The sequence below is a fragment of the Marmota monax genome, unplaced genomic scaffold (genome assembly GCF_021218885.2).
Source record: "Marmota monax isolate L192 unplaced genomic scaffold, Marmota_monax_Labrador192_F-V1.1 WCK01_AAM20220418_F8-fsc00004, whole genome shotgun sequence".
Lineage (NCBI taxonomy): Eukaryota > Metazoa > Chordata > Mammalia > Rodentia > Sciuridae > Marmota > Marmota monax.
In genome coordinates this window covers 17,186,812-17,209,271 of record NW_026692881.1, presented here as the reverse complement: position 1 = coordinate 17,209,271, position 22,460 = coordinate 17,186,812, and the positions used below count along the sequence as shown (strand labels likewise).

The 22,460-nt window shown below is 51.4% G+C and overlaps 3 protein-coding genes across 9 annotated transcripts; 1 reads left to right on the top strand and 2 right to left on the bottom strand.

Annotated features, from left to right (window-relative positions):
- Positions 1-275: 275 nt before the first annotated feature.
- Positions 276-5,720, bottom strand: Twnk (twinkle mtDNA helicase). 3 transcript variants are annotated; one of them, XM_058581228.1, is made up of 6 exons: positions 5,291-5,719; positions 3,809-3,938; positions 3,390-3,630; positions 3,048-3,155; positions 2,410-2,551; positions 276-1,501 (listed from the first exon to the last, which is right to left on the bottom strand). In XM_058581228.1, exons 3-6 carry the CDS (start codon positions 3,509-3,511, stop codon positions 1,235-1,237), a joined length of 639 nt encoding a protein of 212 aa, XP_058437211.1. In that variant the 5' UTR covers positions 3,512-3,630; positions 3,809-3,938; positions 5,291-5,719; the 3' UTR covers positions 276-1,234. The 3 variants fall into 3 exon arrangements, with proteins under 3 accessions (XP_058437211.1, XP_058437212.1, XP_046305936.1); XM_058581229.1 differs by having other exon boundaries at positions 3,809-3,935; XM_046449980.2 differs by having other exon boundaries at positions 3,809-5,720.
- A 24-nt stretch (positions 5,721-5,744) lies between these two features.
- On the top strand, positions 5,745-6,851 carry Mrpl43 (mitochondrial ribosomal protein L43). Its single transcript, XM_046449981.2, has 3 exons — positions 5,745-5,932; positions 6,023-6,129; positions 6,234-6,851. Exons 1-3 carry the CDS (start codon positions 5,802-5,804, stop codon positions 6,473-6,475), a joined length of 480 nt encoding a protein of 159 aa, XP_046305937.1. The 5' UTR covers positions 5,745-5,801; the 3' UTR covers positions 6,476-6,851.
- Positions 6,852-7,911: 1,060 nt separating this feature from the next.
- Sema4g (semaphorin 4G) lies at positions 7,912-21,549 on the bottom strand. Of its 5 annotated transcripts, XM_046449974.2 has the most exons (18): positions 21,084-21,395; positions 20,538-20,627; positions 19,171-19,256; positions 17,740-18,238; positions 17,500-17,648; positions 17,190-17,252; positions 14,602-14,700; positions 14,403-14,496; positions 14,147-14,260; positions 13,779-13,948; positions 13,526-13,695; positions 13,088-13,232; positions 12,756-12,978; positions 12,406-12,521; positions 12,101-12,276; positions 11,879-11,940; positions 9,175-10,227; positions 7,912-9,040 (listed from the first exon to the last, which is right to left on the bottom strand). In XM_046449974.2, the coding sequence occupies exons 4-17, from the start codon at positions 17,861-17,863 to the stop codon at positions 9,398-9,400; spliced, it is 2,535 nt and encodes an 844-aa protein (XP_046305930.1). In that variant the 5' UTR covers positions 17,864-18,238; positions 19,171-19,256; positions 20,538-20,627; positions 21,084-21,395; the 3' UTR covers positions 7,912-9,040; positions 9,175-9,397. The 5 variants fall into 5 exon arrangements, with proteins under 5 accessions (XP_046305930.1, XP_046305932.1, XP_046305931.1 ...); XM_046449976.2 differs by lacking the exons at positions 20,538-20,627; positions 21,084-21,395 and adding an exon at positions 21,417-21,470; XM_046449975.2 differs by lacking the exon at positions 19,171-19,256.
- Between the last annotated feature and the right edge of the window lie 911 nt (positions 21,550-22,460).

Below are 22,460 nucleotides of genomic sequence, written 5' to 3'. Positions count from 1 at the left end.
TGGACATATGGCCCACTGACCCACACCTCTGCCAAGAATCTCATGGAGATTCTCAGGGAAGTTAATACAGTACCCTACCCTCCCAGCCCCAGGGCAAGAAGAGATATAAAGGGGAGGTGGATGTGAAGACCTTTTAATGCCCCCGCTTCCAGGGAGCCCACAGCTCAAAAGCTCCAAGTGGGGGAGGGGACCCATCCACTCCCAATTCAGAGTCAAGTCCAGTTAGACTGGGGAGACACCTGGTGGACAAATAGGAAAAAGCACAGAAACAAAGGTAATGGAAAGAATTATTATTTTTTTTTTCAGTAAAACAAGAAAAAGTCTCTATAAAAAGTTCTAACTCCAGCTGTTCATCTGAAGTTACTTATAATGGAAATAGTGCCCAGGCATTCTAGGCTCATAGCTTCCTATTATGGCTGCATGGCCAAGTAATCAAGCAGGAGGAAGCTCCATTCTCAATTTGAGGCCCTGATATTACAGAGCTAAGCACCTAGGATCAATTTTAATTTTAGAAGGTGCCACCTCATGCCTGACTCAACAAAGCAGGGAGCATGGGGACTTGCTACCCATCATGTCACCTTCTGGCTCCAAAAGCCTAAAAGGATGCAGTTTCAGGAAGGAGTTTCCTATCCCATTCTAGGTTCGGGGGGCCTGACCTCACTATCTTGAATTTGACTTGCTTATTCCCATCTCAGGACTCTGTGCTTTTCTCTGCCTGGATCCCTCTCCCTAGATACTCATATGATCCAATCCTTCTAATTCTTGAGGCCCTAACTACATGCATGCTGCCAACATTTCTAGGCCATTTCATCTATGCTAGCCCATGAGCACCCCATCACATTACTATTTTCTTTATAGTATTTTTACTAATTAAAACTTTTTCTGTTTACTTGTTCATTGCTTGTCTTGTTTCTTCAACTAAAACACTGGTTCTGTGGAAACAGAGACCTTATTTTTCTTTTCAGTGCTGTATATTCAGGACCTTGAGGAAAGCCCAGCACACGATAGTTCTTGGAAACAGTAGCTAAATTGAATTTCCTCACTATGAAACCCTGCCCTAGCCTGAAAAGGGCCTATAGCTCAGGACTATAGGACAGAGAAGTCCTAGCAGAAGGCCAAGAAAGTGTCTATGGCCCAGCCTGTCCCGTCAGCTCATTTCAGTGACTGCTCTGGGTTGCCTTCACTTGAAGGCTTAGAGGTTTCTGACTGGTAGGGATTGGGGCCCTGGCCTGAGTTAAGTCTCAGAGTTTTGGGGCACAGCCCCTTTTTTGCCAGAAGAGGGCTTTTTGGCCACTAGTCCATTGTCATCCTTGATCTTCTTGAGCCGGGCTTTGCTCTTTGGAGGGATGGAGAAGGTGAGAGAGTTCTTGTTGAACTCAAGTGGGAAGACACCCACATCTCCATCAAAGCGGTTCTTGGAAACCTGCAGATATCGTTTTCCTGGCCCAGTTACCAGTTTCCTGTCCTGCAGGATCAGAACGTTGTCTGCTTCTTGGCTTGCCTAGGAGACAGGGAGCAGAAAGAGGAAAGCCGGAGTTAAGAAGACATGTGAGTGAAACAGAAAAGAAGGCTAAAGGTTTAGGGAATAGTGGCAAGAACTGGAAATGGAAAAGTACTTCCCCATTACTAAAGCTCTTTCAACAAGTGATGCTGGGGCCACTTCAGTCTCCCATTTCCTTCACAGTAAGCTTGCTACTATCTCAGACTTTGTGCTGCTCCCTACTTGCAACACCTCTCCTCTACAGTGGGCCACCCTACTCAGCCCAGCTTCTCATCATTCAGGTCTCAGTCTAAACATCATACTTCAGAGAGAACATTCTTATTTCCTGAAGAAAACACCATCATTTCTGCACTTCTGCTGCATTGTTCTCTTTCTCAGACCCTTGTCTATTCCATCGTGGCACAGAGTTTATGCTCCTCACCTTGAATTCCCAGGTGCCCAGCCCAGGCCTGGCATGTAATAGGTACCCAGTGTACCACTGGAATCTTTAGAATTGGGCTGGTCCTGAAGCCCAGCAGGCACTCCCATGTACTTGACTAATACCTAGTCTGCCAAACTACAGCACAATGTTTGTTAACACTTCCTCTGGGAAGTCTCCTCAGGCTGACTCAGATCTCTCCTCTTTGTTCCCCAAATACCTATGCTTCCTATTGTAGCTCTCATCACACTGAGCTACAATCACTATCTCACTGTTTCCCTCACTAGAGGATGTGAGCTCTCAGAGGGCAAAGAACTATTACCAGCCTCTGTATTTCTGGTGCATGTATTCTTCATTTCATAGCCCCAGAAGCACTGCCTCCTGCCTCTCCTACTACAGTCAAGATAATCTAAGGCTGACTGAGACCTTTCTCTGGCCACAGCTGTCCCCTGTACTCTCCAAAGCCTGAGCCCCTTTAAAGTCCACTCACTTTGGCTGAGCCAAAAATGGATGCGGTCTGCAATTCCTTGTCATCATCCTCCTTCCGGGGGTGAATGACCAGTGTCACATGGCAGCTGTTGTCTGTTGCAAACTTCCGAAAGGCCCCAACGATGTAGTCTTGAGCTGCAATCCTGTTCCAAAGAGGTTGATGAACAGTCAGAAAGTCAAGAACTTTTTTTGTTTTGTTTTGGTACTGGGTATTGAACCCAGGGGCACTTAACCACATTCTCAGCCCTATTTTTTTAAGACAGGGTCTCATTAAGTGGCTTCGGGCCTTGTTAAATTGCTGAGACTCGCTTTGAATCTTCCATCTTCCTGCCTCAGCCTCCTGAGTTGCTGGGATTATAGGTATACGCCACTGCGCCTGACTCAAGAACAGACACATACCCTTAATCCACCCACATCTCCCCACAAAGCACCCCAACTCTACTCTCCACTTCCTCTACCCAAGAACTCACAATCAGGCCCTCATCCATACTTCCTGCTGCCACCCACCCAACTCTATATAATACATACAGGGTGGTATGTACCTGTACACCTCTCAGAAAACAAGAGAGTACAGAGTGTGTACCTAGAGGCCAGCTGCCTCAGAAGACGTATCCAAGTTAGACAAGAAGAGGGCATCACCTGTCTGTAGACAGCTGCTCGTGACCCATCATGAACTGCAAGTTGTCGATGACCACATGACAAACATCATAGACATAGACTGCATGTTGCATTGTGTCTATTACAGACCTGGGAAGAAGAAGAGGCAATGAACTCAAGAGTCAATTACAAATAGCCTCCAGACACCTCAGGCAAAACAGCTGGTCTGCGGGCAATTTGTTCTTCCCTTCCACTCTTTGAAAACCCTAAACCTATCTAAGGAGACCTGGAAGTAGTTCCCACTAGAGTTGGAAAGGGAACCAAAGGTGCTAAGTGCTGGGATTTGTTTGGAAAAGCAAAGTGGCTGGGCTATAAGGATCTCACCTGATGCTCTGCTGTCCATGGAAAGTCATGAAATAGAGAGGCAGGTCCTCAAAGCGGTCGGCCCACTCTTCATATTTATCCAATTGTTCTTCTAGACGCCCCATGGCAAACTGCGTCAGCATGACCCGGGCTAGTCTCACGTTGCTGATCTCAAAGCTACCCCATAGTGTGTTCACCCCCTGGGTACACAAATCCAGGGCATACTCACTGATGAATGTTGTCTTTCCACTGCCTGTTGGCCCTGTAGTAGGGATGAATACAGTCCTGGGTAAGGAGAAAAGTCCCTTAAATCAAAACACAGATTAGAGCTATAAAGCTAGGAGGGGAAGCCCCCTTCTCAACATTTTCAATGGCCTAAACCCAGATTTTTGACACCTGATTCTCTGTCCCTTTAACCCAGTGATTTCTCAGAGGGTTACCTGTGAAGACTGTCAGCTCGCCTTTCCGGTGCCCCTTCAAGAGACGATTGAGGTCTGGAAAGCGGCTCCAGGGGACACCAGCTGCTTGCTCCACATTTGATATTTCTCCTAGCACCTCTTCCCGAAGCTGCTGGAAGGACACAATAGATTTGTGCCAGGCAGGCAGGGCAGTACGAAGAATACGAGAAAGATTTAAGCCTTGGTTCATGGCCTCAAGGGGACGGGGCTGTTGGTCTCCAGGACGCACCAAAGAGCATCGCTTGGGGTTCAGTTTTCGGGCAAACAACTTGGCAGCTTCCCAGGACCGAAGATCATCCCCTAGCCAGAACACAATCCTTCGGAACTGTTCGAGGTAAGGGAGTAAGGCAGGGGGTAAGCAGATGGTTCCTCGGGGTAGGGCAAGGGTGGGCAGCCCTGTAGACTGGTTCAAGGCCAGGCTGTCCAGCTCACGACTGGTCAGAACCACCTCAACATCTCGACGGCTGATCAGTGGTAATCCAAACAGGTTGTGGTAGGCACCAGGCCGGGGAATAGTGGTCTCCACGTAGTGTACTCCATCTCCCTGGCCTTCAGCCCCTAATAGCTTCAGACCTCGTAATCCTAAATCCCGAGGGGAAAACCAGGGAAAGACCAGACTGCGAGCAGGTCGTAGGTATCGAACACTGAAACGCCTGAGTGTTTCATCTGTCACTTTGGTAAGGCCAAATATCATACGAGCCAACTGGGCTTCCTCTGGGTCAGGCAGCTCCCAGAGTGGTATTGCTCGGTCCCAGATCCTCCGGATCTCCTCAATGTCCTTAGCTTCTGGAGCCTCAGTAAGCAGGGCCCCCTCTCTGGCCCCATCCCCTCGTCCCTCCACACTTGCTTGGAAGTCTTCCCAGCTCCCCTCTGCTAGGCTAGTCATGCAGAGAAAGCGGCCTGTGGTCTTGTCAATGAAGAGACTGAAGGAAGTGGCAGCACTAGTCTGATCCTTGGGCTCTGAGGACCCCACAAAAGGGCTAGGTGCTCGAAGGCAGCTGTAGCCATCCTGAAAGGGGATTCCATGTGCCCGTAAATACTGCCGAATTTCAGTTGTAGTTAGAGGCAACACTGGTATCTCCAAGGCTGGAAGAGCCTCCTTCCTGTACCTGCGACGAGAAGAGCCTGGGACCAAGCTTCGGGGCAGGCCCCTCCGACCCATCCACACCCCACGCAGGGGCAGCAAGATCCGGAGTGGGTATGCACCCCGGAGGAGGACCCACATTTCTAGTGGAGTAGCAAGTCACTACTTGAAAAGCCTTAAATGCCTGGTTTGGGTGCCTTCATTAGGTCAAACACTAGGGAACACTCCACAGAGTTCACTTTTAGCTTGCTTATCTCCCCTAAAACTTGTCATAACATCCCCCTGAATCTTCCTCTGCGTTTTTACATTGCCACTTCACATCTCTGCCCATCTACATGACCCTTTCACATCTATATATCCCTCTATAAAGGCTCCCTTACCTCTATCGTCAGTCCTTTATGGTTTCTCTCACCTCTGTGACCCTCTGCAGTCCTCGTCGCTACCTATCCGTATCATTTCTTCACCTCTACCACCCCTCCACGCACTCTTCTCGTAGTACTCATCTCTACAGTCACAGCCTTCTGCATCCTTTTTGTGGTCCCTCTGTTTTAGGACCCAGATGGAGACCCTCTTCGCACTCCTTCCCCTTCACTGGGACCTTCCACACGGCTAGGGCGCTACTCTACGACTCCCGCCATTCTGAACCCCAAGAACGCGTCCCGCTCCTCTCTCCCGTGTCTTTCCTCTGCTGTTTCTAGGAGGTCCACGGTTCCGGCCCCTGGCCCCTCATCTCTCTCCTACGGCCCACAACGTGGGTCGTTTGCACGCGCCACTCGCGGTAACCTCGGAAGCAAAACTCTCTGGAGCGCTAAGGTCCCCGGAACCGGAAGTTCGTTTTCAGTCCCGCCCCTACCTCCTGCAACTGGGCTCCGCCACCTCCGAGCAGTAGCTATGACTGCGCGCGGGACTCCGAGTCGCTTTCTGACCAGTGTTCTCTACAACGGGCTGGGTCGCTACGTGCAGCAGCTACAGCGTCTCAGTTTTAGCCTCAGCCGAGACGCGCCCTCGTCCCGCGGCGCCAGGTGAGTGCGGGAAAGCGCACGGGGGTGGAGAGGGAGTAAGGATCGCGCCGGGTCAGGGGTCACCGAGCTCACTCTTCCCGGGTCTCTCAGGGAATTCGTGGAACACGAAGTGACCGACTTCGCCCGACAGAACCCAGGGGTCGTAATATATGTGAACTCGAAGCCGTGCTGCGTTCCCAGAGTAGTGGCCGAATACCGTGAGTGGCGCCGGGTTAGGGCTGGATGGCGGGCTCCGAGCTCGGTTCTCTAGCCTCCCCATGCTTGACACCTGACCTGTTTGCTTCCGTCTCCGCCCTGCCAGTTAACGGAGCTGTACGAGAGGAAAGCATCCACTGCAAGTCAGTCGAAGAGATCACGACTCTGGTGCAGAAGCTGGCAGACCAGTCGGGCTTGGACGTGATCCGCATCCGCAAGCCCTTCCACACCGACAATCCTAGTATACAGGGCCAGTGGCACCCTTTCACCAACAAACCGACAACCTTCCTGGGGCTGCGACCCAGGGAGCTCCGGGATCCTGTCCCAGCCCAGGTGCAAGCGCAGTGAAGAAGAGTTGCCCTACCAACGCCAACCCTAGACCTGAGACTGTCGCCCTAGTAAAGTGTTTTTTTTCCTCTTTTTTCCACAGTTAGGGGTCAGTGACCTTGTGAACTCTCTAATTCTAATCCAGTTGGCATCCCCAAAACCTGAGATGATAGAACTTTGAAGTATTGTACAGGGTCTTTGTTTTCTGAAATTCAAATTGATTATAGTAATCTCAAAACACAGGGGATTCAGGGCTGGCTTCTGAAGAATCCTTGATGTCCTATTGCCACAACCTTTGAGCTGTTCTCCACTGTGACCAGACATTGGGCAAGAAACCTCTTGTGTGATTGTGTACAGATTAGAAAACTGAGGTCATTAAACTTATCATCATACTTGAGTTCTTACTTCAAAATGTGTGCATTTTAAAGCATAAGCTGGAGATTTCATTATTCTAAAACCAGAAGCAGAACATATAACCCTGTATCATTAGGATCAAAGGCAATGTTCTAGGCAATTATCTAGATAATTGTTCTAGGCAGTTATCTAGGCCTGATTCCTGGAGGGAGTCCTGGGTGATTCTCATACTAGGTTCCTCATAACAAGCTTTCCCTAGTCCCAGCTCCATCCCCACCCCCACCTCCACCCCCCAAGACCCCTCTTTGTGCAGCTATGAATCCATATCATCCCTTGGACCAGTGGGTGGGAGGTACTAGAAAGCTGTTTAGAAGAGCAGGAAGACTGATAAATAAGGAGCATCCCTTGAGCTTAATTTTTTTTTCTTTTAAAAATTTTTTTTTAGTTGTTGACAGATCTTTATTTTATTTAGTTATAGTTGGTACCAAGAATTGAACCCAGTGCCTCACACATGCTAGGCAAGCGCTCTTCTGAGCTACAACCCCAACCCCCCCTTCCTGCAGCTTAATTTTAAAAAGGCAGGGAAGCTGTGTGTGGTGGTGCATGCCTATAATCCTAGTGGCTTGGGAGGCTGAGGCAGGAGGATCACAAGTTCGAGGCTGGCCTCAGGACTTAGTGAGGCCCTAAGTAGCAACTTAGTTACTACTGTCTCAAAAATAAAAATAGCTGGGGATGTAGCTCAGTGGTAAAGTTCCCCTGGGTTCAATCCCCCAACCCCAAAACAAAAAGGCAGGGAATCAGGCATGGTGACATGTACAAAAAGTAAAAAGTCGGAGAACCCTTGTGTGAATTCTTCAACTGCTGTGATTTTCTTGTTTGTCATGACCTTAAACCACAGTCAATGAATAATGTGAGCCTTAATAAAAGGGACTGTGTGCCCACCCAGTACAGCCATGATGGAAGCTAAGGATCTCAGTTTCCTTTGCAAATAGTTGTATGGAAAGCAAGGCCAAGCCTGGATGCAAGAACCACTGTAGCACTCTCTCCATAAGCTCAGAGCCTTACCCTGAGGACCAGGGCAAGTCAATCAGACTACTCAGAGATGTGGGGAAAAAAGATATTTATTAACCAGCATTGGGGGAGGAGCTGAGCCCAGGCTCCCCACTCTCACATGCCTATTCCACCCACCTGGGGATGAGTGGGGACATTCCTAAAGAACTGCAGCCGTTCTCACAATAAATACATTCATTGTGGGGTGGAGGTGGGAGAGGTTGGGTGAAGGGCAGTAAAAACCCGTGGGATTCCACGTTCTCAGCTACAAAAATAACAGTCATCCTCACCCAATGGGAATGGGGGAGCTCAGAATTGATTGTCCCATATGGGCCTGAAGACTTCAGAGGCCCCTGGACTCTGAAAGTGTCCCGGTGAGGTAGGACAGGGGTGGGAGCCAAGCATCCAAACTCCCAGCCTCTGCCCTTTGCATAGTTCCAAGAACGGGCTTAGTGTGCCAGGTGAGACATCAGTCCTCTTCTCTCCCTGCTGTGGCTGAGGGGGAGAAAATGCTTGGTCCCCAAAAGGGAAGCTGGCTCATTGAGTGCAGTGTTGGTCACCCGTCCTAGGGAAGGGTCGGCAAAGACAGCTAAATGGGAGGGGGATCTCCCTTTGAAATGTCCATGGACCAAACCTGACAGACACAGGTCCAAGGCAGCAAGGGGAGGCTCAGAGGTGCATGTGGGTGGAAATGTAAGCACATGTGATGTGGGTGTGTTACCACATATGCATAGGGAAAGGACATGCCTAGAGCTCTGTTGCTCTTCGGTGTGACCAAGGGGAGTGGGGAGGCAGACTCACAAGGGCTGCACAGGAAGACAGAAGAGGGGAATGATGCAGTCTTACCTCCCAGGCTGGCCTGATCCCAAGCTCTTGCCAATGGCATCAACACATTGTGGGGGCGGGGAGGGGGGACTGGGGAAGATAACTAGACAGGGATGTGACAATTGGAAGGGTACCCCAAATCCAGAAGAAGAGATGAAACACAAGAATGTAGCAGGAGAGGGTAGGGTGGGGTGGGGCACTGCAGCCCAGCTGATGAACATTCTTCCATGAGCACATGTGAATGTATGCAGGGCTCAGGTGGCTAGCAGAGGTCTTATCTGGCTTCAGGATGATCTACCAAACAGGGCCATGCAGAGGGTGGTGACATTGAGGCCATCTGGATCTGCAGAGCCCTACCTGGGAGAAAGGAAAGGTTGGGCAGATAATGGAAGCAGAGGATGGAGTAAGTACTCTCCTCCCAAGCATTTAGGTTAAGGGAATAGGAACTGTGTCTGGATCAGCAGAGCACCTGGTCCCCAGGGAGCACCTACCTCTGAGGAGCACCGGTTGGCCTGGGCTGCTCACACATAGGTCTTGGAGACTGAGAAAGGGGCTTAGGCTGGGCCTGACTGGCCAGCCCTACAGAGACATCAAAAAGGTGGGAGAAGGGCATGGAGTAGGGGGTGTGAAGGAGAGTGGCTATGTTGGGGAGGCAGCAGCCCAGCCTGGGGCACACAGGCTGGCTTGGAAGAGAATTTGTTCCGGAGGCTGGGCTCAAACAGAGCTCTCATCTAGCTGTTCCACGAGCTGCGTGTGCTTCCTCTTCTCCAAGATGCGGCTGAGTTCCTCAGCAAAGGAGCAGGGCCCTGCTGGCATTCCATTGTTGCTCTGCCTCAGGAGCACATAACTGTTGCCATTCATCCTCCGCAGCCGGCTGGGTAGTGCCACCAGCCCATTGGTCAGCTCAGTCGGTGGTGGTGGAGGTGGTGGGGGCGGTGGAGCTGGGGCACCCTCCCCAGGGATGATCTGGAGGCAGCTGCCCTCCAAGCCCCCAGCCCCCTCCCCATCATCACCCTCATCTTCCTCTCCAGGACATTGGCCTGAGACTGTCTGCAACTGCACAGCAGAGCCCCCTACCCGGCTAGCCCGACCCAGTGAGTATTTCCGTCTGCGTCCTCGTCTGTCTCCCCGAAGACAAGCAACATAGAGGAGGGAGGAGGCCAGGATGAGGCAGAGGCCACCAAGTGCAGCAATGGCTAGCACATAGAGCAGCCTCACGTCTGGTGCCAGCTGTGCCCCAGGCATGGCAGGGGCTTGTGGAGCTGGGGCAGGAGTGGCAGGCCGGACTGTGAGGCTGTAGGAAGCCAGCAGGGTACGGAGGTCATTCTCCTCTGCATAGCAGCTATAGTTTCCACTGTGCTCAGGCTGTGTGTCTGTCACTAGCAGCCCATCCACGCCCACACGGTAGCCATCCTGCCCATCACTTAGGCCTTTGCTCCCATTGAGTAGCCACAAAGCACGGGCCAGGTTGGATGGCTGGTCACAAGGCAGAAGGACATCATCACCCCGGAGCACAGAACGGGTCTTCAGTGGTGGTGGTGGCCCTGGGAAGGAGGGTGGAAAAGTCATTACCTACTCATCCCAGGAGGGCATTGGAAATGGCAGGAGTGGCAGGCCGGACTGTGAAGCTGTAGGAAGCCAGCAGAGTACGGAGGCCATTCTCCTCTGCATAGCAGCCATAGTTTCCACTGTGCTCAGGCTGTGTGTCTGTCACTAGCAGCCCATCCACGCCCATACGGTAGCCATCCTGGTGCCAGGATGAGACACTGGTACTAAGCATAGAGTCTAGAATCAGTGACAGCTTACCAAGCCCGTGTGCTTACACTCCCACATGGGTTCCCGTGACCCTTCTCAGGATGCAGGTGGTGCCTGGGCCCATTTGCCTTCTCTTCATGCTCCCATGCTCTCTTGTGATTTCAGTCTCTGCCATCTGCCAGTGACTCCTAATCTCTACCTCCTGCACAGACCTCTCTCTCCTGAGTGCCAGACTTGACTACCATATGCTAGGCATCTCCACATGAAATCTTTTGGGCACCTAACTAAGGCCAAAGCCTCACTTCCAAACTAAACCAGGTTCTTGCTTTGCATTGCTACCGCAATAAATGGTGCCACCAGCTGCTCAGTTTCCTTTGCCTGTCTTTCTTTCCCACCTTTATATCCAGCTCTCATCAGAATCTCTCTGATCTGTTCACTTCTCTCTTTCCACAACTGCCAAGCCACTCAGGTCCCCATAGAACCCATTCTCTAAGCAGTAGTTGGGTGATCTGAAAGAACCACAAATCTGATTCATGCCACTCCCCTGCCTACAACTCTTCAGAGTATCCTTTTGCTTTTCAGGTAAAGACCCAGATCCTCAGCATGGTATTGGACCGCCTCTCCAGCTTCTTCTGATGCTCTAACATGTATAGCTCCCTCTACTTAGGTGTCATTGCCCTACCCCAGGACCTTCACCTACCTGGTTAATTTGTGGGAGACAGCACAGCATAATAATCTAAAGAACAAACTGAATCAGATGCTGGGGGTTAGGTTTAAATTCTGACCTTGCTGCTTAATAGCTGAGTACCTTTAAGCAGTTTACTTATATTTCTTGTGCCTGAGGGGTTGTCCCTGAAGAGGATAATAATGGCACTTCTGTCATAGGCACTGTGAGAATAAGTGTACATAATGATATGTGTTTAGATCAGTGCCTGGCACATACTGAGTACTCAGTACATGTTAGCTATGATCATTCACATCTGTTCTTCCTTCACATGTCACTTCATCTTCCTTGGGGAAATATCCACTACCCTTCTGAACCTTGTCATAGTTATAATTATTAATAATTATCGTTGGTTATTTTTGTGATCATTTGAGTGCTTGCCCCACCACCACCACCACTTGGCTATAAGCTTCAGAAGTGACAAGACACTTGACACTTTCTTTTAATCCCATGCTGGAGATCCATCACAGGATCTCACACATATTGCTCTACTACTGAGCTACATCCCTAGCCTGACACTTGAACCTGTTTCCTTGTTTATAATTTGTTTGAGCTATTGAGCTCTTATTCTGTGCCAGGCTGTGTGCTGGATCATCCTCACTGAAGGCACATAGATGCAGCCACTCATGCACAAACATGGCCATACAAGTGATGGTAAATGGCCAAGAGGACAGGCTCTGCAGCCAGACCCACACAGATCCAAGAGTGTCACTTACCTGTATCCCTGCTGCCTTCACAGCCTCTGTTTCCTCTCTCTATGTCCTGTATCACTGCTGTCCTGGGGACAGAAGGTCAGGGTTCATGAACAAGGCCAACTGGGCTTTAGTTTCCCCAGTGAAAGGGTTGATGGGGCTGTGAACCAATAACTAGCTCCCACTTCCCCTATGACTGAGGCCTTTCTGCTCCACTTGGGCCACATGCAACCCTCTCCACTTCACCTGCTACTCTGGGACCTGTTGGCTGTGGTGGTGGCTGCCATGCAGGCATGGATGCTGGGGTTCCAGCCACAGTAGGGGTCCCGTGCTAGGATGCAGTCATAGCAGGAACGGTAGCGAGAGCAGCTGGACAGTGGTAGCTGGATGACTCCACTAGGGGCCCCCACGTAGAGGCTATGCTGGAAGCCAGAGAGGAGAGCTGGTTGACAACATCCCCCACCCCATTTACAAAACACACACAGCCTTGCCCAGCCTCCCACTCCCCTTGTTTCAGCAAGGACTTTTTGGAGGTCAGAAATCAGAGGTACCTGCATTAGAGATATGACTAGATTGTCCACAGACTGGGGCTCCCTGAACACTTGTGTCTCTTCGATAATGTGCATCCCAGAGCCCAGGACAACGGCCTTGTGGATCCAGCCATCAGCTGCCGTGGAAAGGGATGAAAGTCAAACCCAAACAATGTGATCTTCCCTCAGCACCCCACAGGAGGCCTGATGGGAACAGCTCAGGAATCATGATGTGGGGAACAAGGATTCAGCAGTAGCAGTGGGAACTCAGTACACTGGGAACTCCCAATAGTCATGGCAGGAATGTCTGGGATGTTTAGAAACATTAATGATCAAAGCTAACAGGGACCAGGGATTTGGGTTAGAAGCACCTGTGCCCAGAAAGAGCAAGTCATAGATGGCTCCAGAAGGTGTGGTGACGGGTGTCCCTGTGAGGTGTGTGTAGCGCACGTTGCGTTTGAGCAGCAGGGGGCGTCCACGTGTGGGTACCACAGGCCGAGCCATCAGTGGGTGCAACTTCACAAAGTCCAGGACCAGGGATGGCAAGTCTTGGGATGAGTTGTAGCCTCTGCTACGCAATGAATCTGTGATGCACTGGGGTGGGGAATGGGGATGGTGAATCTCAGGACTCTTCCACCTGCCTTCCATAAGGCCAGACCCTCCTCTCCCTCCCAGGGCTCTGGCCCTATGTCTGGGAGCTCACCGAGCCAGGCCGGGGCTCAGGCACCCCACCCTCATAGCGGCCCCAGCGCCGGACACCATCCTGGTATTCCATGTAGGGCCCCGCGAAGACAGCCTGCACCTCAGCCAGGTCATAGCGGCAGATGGCTGAGGCCTCCAAGGTCTTCCTAGGAATGGGACGTATAGGGGAAGAGACTGAGTCACACTGAGTGTAGCCTTCCCCAACCCATGTTTAGCTAGCCTGGAGCTGCTGTTTCCTTGTCTAGACCTGACTATAGACACTCAGGGCCTGTTCCATGGGAGAGTGGCTGCTGTGGCCTCTGGCCCCAGGCTAGCTTGGTGCCTGATGTTCTCATTTTGCAGCCACTATTCTCCACAATGGACCTACCTTATCCTCACTGACCTCTGCTTCAGCCCAAGTTGTTCCCAGTCAATGCCTCCCCACTGTCCTGGCACTTACCACTGTGTGGTCAGTGTGAAAGTGGCATAGAAGTGTGTGCGGGCGGAGGTGTCAGCATCCAGGCTGCAGACCGCACGCAGTGTCTCATACTGTGGAATGTGACATATGAGACGAGCCTTGAGGAAGGATGTCCACTTCTTCTGCAGGATCTTCTTTCCTCCCAAATCTCCCTGGGGAGGTAGGGGGCAGAGGTTCAAGGACCAGGGTCAGAGATCAAGCCTCTACCCTATGCCCTGACTTCAGCCCTATGTACCTTGCACACACGGGCCACACGGGCCACACGGTGGCTGTTGCGGCTCTGAGTGAAGCTGCTGGAGCCTTCCTCGGCAGCACGCTCCGTGAAGAAGTAGTAAACCTTGTCATCGTCACCCACTGCACTGGCCTTGCTCTCCCGTACCAGCACAGAGAACACAAATTCAGCATCTGTGGGTTGAGCAGTTAAGTGTCTTCTGAGACAGGCTGGGGACCTCTGCCCCACCCTATCCCTCCCTTGACAACGCACAGGAGTGGAATGAATAGGCTCACCTGGGGACTTGGGGATGGGATGGTCAGCTGCCCAAGGGAGTAAAAATGAAGAAATAGACCCCTACCCCCCTTCATCCTGTGCCTCATCCTCCTAACCATTGAGCCAGTGCATTGGTGCCTCCTCAGTTCTCAGAGAATGTGGGTGGCGGCTCCGGCGGATGTCAGGAATGCTCCGGAATTCATACCGTGTGGCTGTGTAGAGGCCTCCATCTGAGGCAGGGACATGCCAGGAATGAGACATGTCATATACATCAGGGCACACAACACACGTAGGTGGCAAGTCCTATTGACAAGATCCACTAAATGCCATCCTTGTGAATGAGGGGCTGGGCGGGGAGGAATGCCTGCTTACCAATGATGAGGCCTGTGAAGCCGCGGGCTGGGTCATAAGGACACTTCTCCTTCCCCTCCTCGAAGCTGGTTGGAAGGGTGAAGGCCTCAGCATCCTAGGGAATGAGGTACCAACAGTCAGTCACAGGACAGGCGTGGGCTGCAGCCCAAGGTTAGACAGTCTAGGGTCAGCAGTCAGGGCTCGGGTCAGTCATACTCACAATGGCTGCACAGAGGGGCTGGAAGGCATGAGTCCCACATGCATAAAGGTGGGTGGCATTGAGCCGCTGTAGAAACCGGACATGGTTGAAACACTCGGTCTGTGGGAAGAGGTAGTGGAGAAGTGTGAGTCCCCTGCTTAGCTAGAGGCCTCCTCCCTTAATCTATTATAGAGTCTGTCTCTTTCCCCCACTCACAGGACAAACAGTTCTAAGATGCTCATGGGCCTTTGCATTGCCCAGATTACAAAATATTCCCTGGCACTCTCTGTCCTTAACCTACCAGTGACAAAGCTCTCGGATCACCTAACACCACAGCTTCTCCTGTGTCTCCTGGAGCTCCCTCCACCCCCAGTTCTGGAGCTTCCAGGGCTCCCACCACCCTGAGATGCTTTTCCCCCACTGAACTCCTTCTCAGGCATGTTCCTTGTCCAGGAGCTCCCACACCCTGCCTCTCTCTCTCCACCTGCCATCCCTTAGATACACCAAACTCACCTTGTCAGGAGGCAAACTCATCTCCTCCCTAACCTGCATCTTCCCTCCTAAACCTGCTCATCCAGTCTTTCCCACCTCATTCACTGCCTCCATCCTGTTCTCAAGGATGGAGCCAGGAGTCAGGAGTCATCTTCACTGCTTCTCACTCCCTCGCCCCCACATTCAGTCCCTCTTCATGATTCATTCTTTGTCCTAAATTGCTCTTGAACTTGGTCCAATTTACCTTATCACCACTGCCCAATTCAAATTACTACCATCATTTCTTTCTTGGACAACTTCAGCAGCCTCCTGACTATCTTCTGCAACTCTTTTTGTTCAGTGAATGAGGAATACTTGCATGTAGTATGAAATTTGAAAAGGTATAAGGGGATGTGTTGTAATCAGTCTCCCATTTATTCCTGTCTCCCAGGTAGTCTGTGACTGGGGACTGCTACTACCACTGTCTGGAGCTTCCTTCTAGAGATGTTCTACCAATCAACACACTCTTGCTCCTCTCCAACCCAATTCTCAAAGCGCATTTCACAAATGTAAACTAGATCATATCATTGCAGTGGCTCATCAGTGCCCTGAACAGAGTCCCTCAAGCCCCTGGCCCTGCATCACTGGGCCCTGCCCCTTACCCCTGTCTCGGCCTCACTCACTCAATTCTAGCCACACTGGCCTACTCTGTCTTTCAAATGCCCTAAGCTACCACTCTCTTCACTTCTCTGCCTTGTTAATGATTCTTCCTCCTGTCTGTTGCCCAGGGTTTGAGTCTACACAGTCTTCTCTATCTCCTCCCACTCTCTCACCTGCTGTACCCCTGGCATCTGTCCCTTCGTTGTTAGCCTTCTCAGTCCTCTTTCCTCTGACCCATAGGATACTACTCCAGCCTCACCAATGCTTTTCCTGTCTCTAGATTCAGCCTATTTGAGTCTTTCTGGTGTCTGGGCCAGATAAACTTTCCTACAGTGAGCTTACCCTAAGATGTTTACATTTTAAAAGCCATCCCTGCTCTGTCCCAGGACACACACTGCTTTCAATTCTGGGGAGGAATTCTGTGGTCAAATAAGTTTGAAAAACCACAGGTAAAACCTATCTTAGAACCTTAAAGATATTGCTGTGCATTGTGGAACTGAACATGCAACACTTTCCAAACAAACTGGATCATTAAACCCCTCTTTTGAAAATTAATCTCTCTCAGCACAATGAGAAACAGTCTCAGAAGCCTTCCCACTCAAAGTGTTGTATGGGAACTACTGCCTCAGCGTCACCTGGGAGCTTGTCAGAACTATAGAATCCTAGGCCCTTTCCAGACCTACTGATTTAGCATCTGTATTTGTAATATACCCAGGTGAATCACATGTAGTTTGAGAGCCCTGAGATAAGGTATTAAATGTGAGGGTGCCCATTGTCATAGAATAAAATCCAAAGCCTCTGCTGGGCATTATGGCCTTCCATGACTAGGGTTCTACTTATCTCACTAACCCTGTTATCTATCCACACTGCACCAAGAGGCAGCCTTTTATAGAATCTCCTGGATTCTCCTCTTTAAATTCAGCTGTCCCAGCATCACCCCAGAATCAAGAGTCTCCAGGCCAGTGAAACTTGGGAATGTGTACTTTTAAAAAAGCTTTCCAGATAGATTCTGTTACATAGTTAGATGCAGGTCCCTTGCAAACACCATGTTCTTTAGCCAGATAGGGCTGGCATTTCCATAATGCCCCTCCATGGAATAGTGGGTACTAGAGCTAGTCCCCCACCAAAACCTCATTTCTGTCATCTGTAAAATAGGGAAATATTACTTCATAGTTATTTTAGAACTTGATGTAGATAACAGCTAAGTGAGCACTTACTAGAGGTTACTTCTTATTATCATGATTATAATTTGGGAGTTCAGAGGGGATTAAGATGCCCTGATAGGACAAACTGTAAGCCACCAGATGTTTGGATTAGAAGGGTTACACCCCAGGTCTGCCACTCCAGCAGCACTCAGTTTTTTTGTGGTTGAAAAGTTGACTGGGGAGTCTGTACCACCTCATCTGTGTCCCTATCAACCCCGGCATCCCCAACTGAGGAGAAGGAAGGAGCTGGAGACAGGGCAGACCACCACATACCTGGTTGTTTTTCCCTTTTTGATGACATTTGCTTTGCATCTCTGGGGAGGCCTCCCACTGGATCTAGCAGGGGTAAAGGGAATGCATAGATGCATTGACAATACCCATTACCCAGAGGGTTCAAGGGAGCTGGAAAAACTGGGATGGGGTGAATAGTAGGAGGAACACTGGATGCAAGGGAGACCTGGGCTGGGAAGGGAAGTGCTGTCCAAGGGGCTATGGAAGTCTGGCAGGGTTCTGAGAAGCTGAGGTCCCTGTGAACAGGATAAGGCTATAGGCACTGAGGGTGGTCCAAGTTTCAGGGGCTGACCTCTTTGTGAGCCCCATCTCCTATGTCATGGGCACTGAGAGAGAACAGGGCGCCTCGAGCTCCCACCAGCAGCCTTGCAGAGGCCTCCTCCAACAGCAATGTTGAATAGTTCTGGGCTTGGCCCTTGAAGTGCCGGGTCCCGGAGAGCTCTAGGGAGAGCAGAGGCAGTGAGCCCAGTTTGGGGGCTGCCCCCTGCTCCCAGCCCTGGCTGCTGTGGCCTTTGAAGATTGAGGGTCTAACCTTCATAGGAAATGGTCATCCGTGGGGTGGCATCTAGTTCTCGGGAAGGTCGCCGCAAGGAGGGTCCAGGGACAGCTGTTGCTGTGAGGAGGCTCAGGAAGAGGGGCCAAAGCCTCCCCAACATCTTCTTGGGGAGGCCCAGACCAACAAGACCCCCAAGGGTAGCCAGGGCCAGTCACAGGAGGAGATGGGAAACACAGTCACAGGGGTCAAAGTCCAGGAAGGTCACATAGAAGGTCAGGGGACATGAGGCCTTGGGGTCAAGAAGTCATGGGGCCAGGGAGGATCCTGGAATGGGGGGGACATGGAGCCACAGGGTTGTGTGGCCATGGAATCTCAGCTATGGGGTCAGAGGGAAGGATGGATCACATGCCTTTCTGCATCAAATGCAAACTTCATGGTAATCGGAAGTTGCGGAGTCATAGAGGGTTCGTAGGTTACTGATGGGTCACCTTGCCCCTGATAGCAGGGCTATTCCTGGTTCTTTGAGGTCCGTTTTCTGAAGGAGGGGGGGAAAAAAACCAAAAGAGGATAAAAATCTCTTTGATCTGTGGGCAAGTGGAAGATTGTTGGCATTACCCAGTCTTCAGGGACACCAAAGGGTGGAGGTCCAGCTTCCATAGAACTCCTAGGACAGAATTGACTCATTCCTGTTCATCTCTGTTCTGATGCAGGAGGCTAGGATGGGAACTCGACCTCTTTATCTGATCCTGGACTCCCTCCAACTCAAACCCCAAGTAACACCCCTTCTTTGGCCAAGTCAGAAGCTCTTCTAGGTCCGCTTTGAGGTGGAATTTGTGTTCTCAAAAGAGAATGCTTCTTCAACAATGGGCAGCTGCTGCCCCTGCTGCCTGTGGGGGTGCCTTATGCAGGAAGGCCTGAACAGAGATGTTTAATGGGCCTTTGTTAATTTTGTCTTGTTTTCCTTTTGTTTTTTTCTTTTCCTTGGCCTGAGAGCTCCCTCTGGAATTTCTCTTTAATTAGACACTTCTCCTCCTCAGCATTCTTCTCTGGGGGGTGCACATCTCTGCCCTGCCTATGCGAGTCTGTACTGCACCCTCTGGCTAGGCATCCACACGTGTCCCTACCTGCTAGCAGGCATTCCACAGGCACAAGGGGGTCAGAACCAGGTATGAGTATATGGGTATCCCTAGCTGCACAGGTATAACATCTGTGCAGGAGACTGTAGTGTGCAAGACCAGTTAATGGAGACACAAGCAATGTGGATAAGGTGGATGGTGAGATCTCTGAGTTCTTGGCCACCTTCCCTGGCACATCTTGGAGATTATTCCCGTACCTGGATCCTCCCTCAAGCCAACAATTGGGATTGGGGGACAGGCTTTCCCTGGCACCTTTTACAGGTCTCCTGATCTCTGAGGGGGGTCCTTCATTTTCCCGGCCTGGGCTTGGTGTGGAGGTGGTTCAACTCACCTCATCTCATCAGATACCCAGAAGCAGGGTCAGAAGGTGCCACTGGCCTCTCCTCTTTCTTCCAGGTCAAATATTAACTATCTGGCCTTGAAGAGAGGGGAGGGATCAAGAGCTGGCTAGAGGATAACAGGAATTTGGAGGGTTTATTCAAGAGTTAAAGGTCAGCATGGGAGGGGAGAGTGAATATGAGAGGGAGAAGAGAGGGCCTGCAGATCACAGAAAGGGCACTAGTTCCTGATTTGGGGGCTGGGGCAACAGGAAGTTTCAGGCAAGCTTCTCATGTTCCACCCCTCACTGTGGAGGCACACCTGTTTACCTTTGGGGCCTCCTATTTGCTTAGCACAGAAGCGGGGAGCCCTATAGCCAGGAGGGATCAGTCCCTAGGATTGGGCAGAATGCACACACCCCGGGTTAAAGGAACCACTCAGAGTGCAGTACATGGCACATTTATACAGGTTTATCCTGAATCACATGGGTCCAAAGGAAGGTGATGTACATGCACAGGTGTGAGTATACATTCACAGGGAGGGCTATGAACACATGTATTCACAGGAGAGTCATTCACACACTCACACTCACAGGGAGGTTTGTGCACACTTATGTTTACATGGAGAGTCATGGCCATGTGTAGTGATACATTTCACATGTAAGGTTGCATTCATATGCCCATCCATTTTTTGGGGGGGTATACCAGGGATTGAACTCAGAGGCACTAGACCATTGAGCCACATCCCCAGCCCTATTTTGCACTTTATTTAGAGACAGGGTTCACTGAGTTGCTTAGCACCTCGCTTTTGCTGAGGCTGGCTTTGAACTTGTGATCCTCCTGCCTCAACCTCCTGAGCTGCTGGGATTACAGGCATGCACCACTGCACCCAGCGGATGATCAGGGTTCTAAACCTACATATGTGGGCTTATATAAAGGGCTGTATACCTATTCAACAGGAGAGTCCTGTATAGGTATACACAGGTGTGTAGGGACATGCACACAAACCCATTGATTACATGCACACAAACCCACTGAGTCAGGCATACTAATGTTCACAGAAGGGCCAGCTACATGTTGTGTTCACACAATACTCAAACACAATTACAACCATGTAGGGACAAGCATATATGCATACAGGGGTCTGATTCTTGCTGCAGGCTTGGTGGCTAACAGTGTTCACTGGGGTGAGGTGCAGAGCAGGACTGTAGGTAGCTTCCTTTCCCAAAGTCCCAATTCAAAGGCCAGATTCCAAGTGTGTATTGTGGTTCTGTGTGGGGATGGGGGACATGGGGATGTTGAGGGGAGGCTTCTGGGCTTCTGACCTGGAATGAGTGCATAGGTCAAGGCTACTCTGCAAGGGAGGGAGGAGGTAACTAACCCAGTCAGGAGGAGGTCCTTAGTTTTATCAAAGAGGGATGGAATGAAGTGCAAAACATAGCAGTCTTCCATCTCCATGCATACTGCTGTTCTAGATTTGGGGAATTAAGGATAGAAGTAAGTGGGAGCTCATAGCCCCCACTTAACCTGCTGGGAGGGATGACAGGCGGGGCTAACCAGACTAGGCAGAGCATTCATACCCCCTCCCCCAGTGGCTAAGCGGGTTCAAGGTCTCCAGTTCACACCCCACACTTCACCCTGAGTTCTACAGTTCAGGATGCCGGTCCCCTGAACTCCGATCACCTTCTCACTATTAGGTACTAAGGTGGAGAGGACTGGGGAAGGATGCCCCCCGCCCCCAACAGGATCAATGGAGGATCAGCCGGCTCTCGACCTTCATCCCAGATGTCCACCTGCCTGTAGGCGGTATCTCCCTCTGCCCAGTAGGTTGGCGGGTCTCTCCTGGCTAGAGAGAGCCCCTCCCTTGCCACCCCCTCCCTCCACCATTCTGGACAGTCCGTGGTTCTCTCCTTTCGACAGATCTAACCTCAGTCTCTACTGCTGCAGCTCGAGGACAAGCTCTCCTTCGATCGCGCTGGACGCCGAGAGACGTGACCCAGATCCAGAGGAACACTGTTCACCACGCGGGTCCCCGCCCCGCTCCGGTCCCAGACTCCGCGGCGGCCGGTCTGCGCCCTGCGCGACCTGAGGCCTGGCCAGTGCCCCTCTAAAGCCTTTATGCAGGACTGGGGGTCTTGGCAGTGAGAAAGGCCTGGCCCAGTTCATAGGGTGGAGTGGACGTGGGGAAGGGTTTGCCCGGCTCCCGACCCCCAGCCCGGGCCTGGCCCCGTCGGCTGCCCGCACTCTCCGCCTTCCTCACCTTTGCGCGTTGGGATCCGGGGCCACAGAGACAGCGACGCGCGGTTCGGCGGCCCCACAGCACCAGCTGCCGGAGGAAGGGGCCGCGGCCAGAGGCGGGGCGGGGGTGGAGGCGGAGCCGGGGGCCTGGAGGCGGGCCCACGGGCGGGGTGCGGGGAAGGCCGCTCTCTTCTTTCGCGCCCCCCACCCTAGCACAATGGAGATGGCTTGAAGGTAAGGCTCACAAACAACCTTAGGGCATCTGGCGTCCCAGCTCTTCTAGGCCAAGCGACCTGGGTACCGCCCCCTACTGGGGGGTCTTGCCCAACCCGTTCGCCCTCCAAAGGTTTGGCGCCCGCCCTCCCATTCCCTTTAACCCTAGGATCTCTCCCATTTGTCTACTGCAGGTGACCAGGAAATTTTGTCCTTTGAGATTTTCCCTCTCCGAGAGCCCTCTGGTCTGTTTCTAACTTCGACCTCACTTCTTGGGTTCTGTCCCACCCCGCCGCGTGTCCCGGCTCTCAGCTTAGGGTACAATAACAGGGTGGGTGTGGGGTGGGGGTTGGGGCTACAGTAGGTGGGGACCAGGCATCCGGGCAGCTCTGAACAAAAGGGCCTCCCTCTGCCTGACTGTTCAGCTTGAGGTCTGAGTAGGTGGAGGGGATGAAGTGACAGTTTGACCTGAAGTGCTCCCAGAAAAATGCCCTTTTCTGAATAAATAAATCACAACCTTTTTTGGGGGGTGGGGCGAGTACCTGGGATTGAAATCAGGGGCACTTAACCACTGAACCACATTCCCAGTACTAGGGCCTAGCTAAATTGCTAAGGCTGGCTTTGAACTTGGGATCTTACTGCCTCAACCTCCTGAGTCGCTGGGATTACAGGCATGTGAAGTCACAATCTTTTGCACTGACTCACCAAATCTTAGCCCTAACTCAGTTTCCCCTCAGAGACTGGGTCACTCAGACACCTGCCTTCCCCTCTAGCTTCTCTTGAACATTATTCTTACTCCAAAGTTTCCAGTGCATGTTCCCAAGCAAATATCCTTTCCTTGCCAGGTTTAATC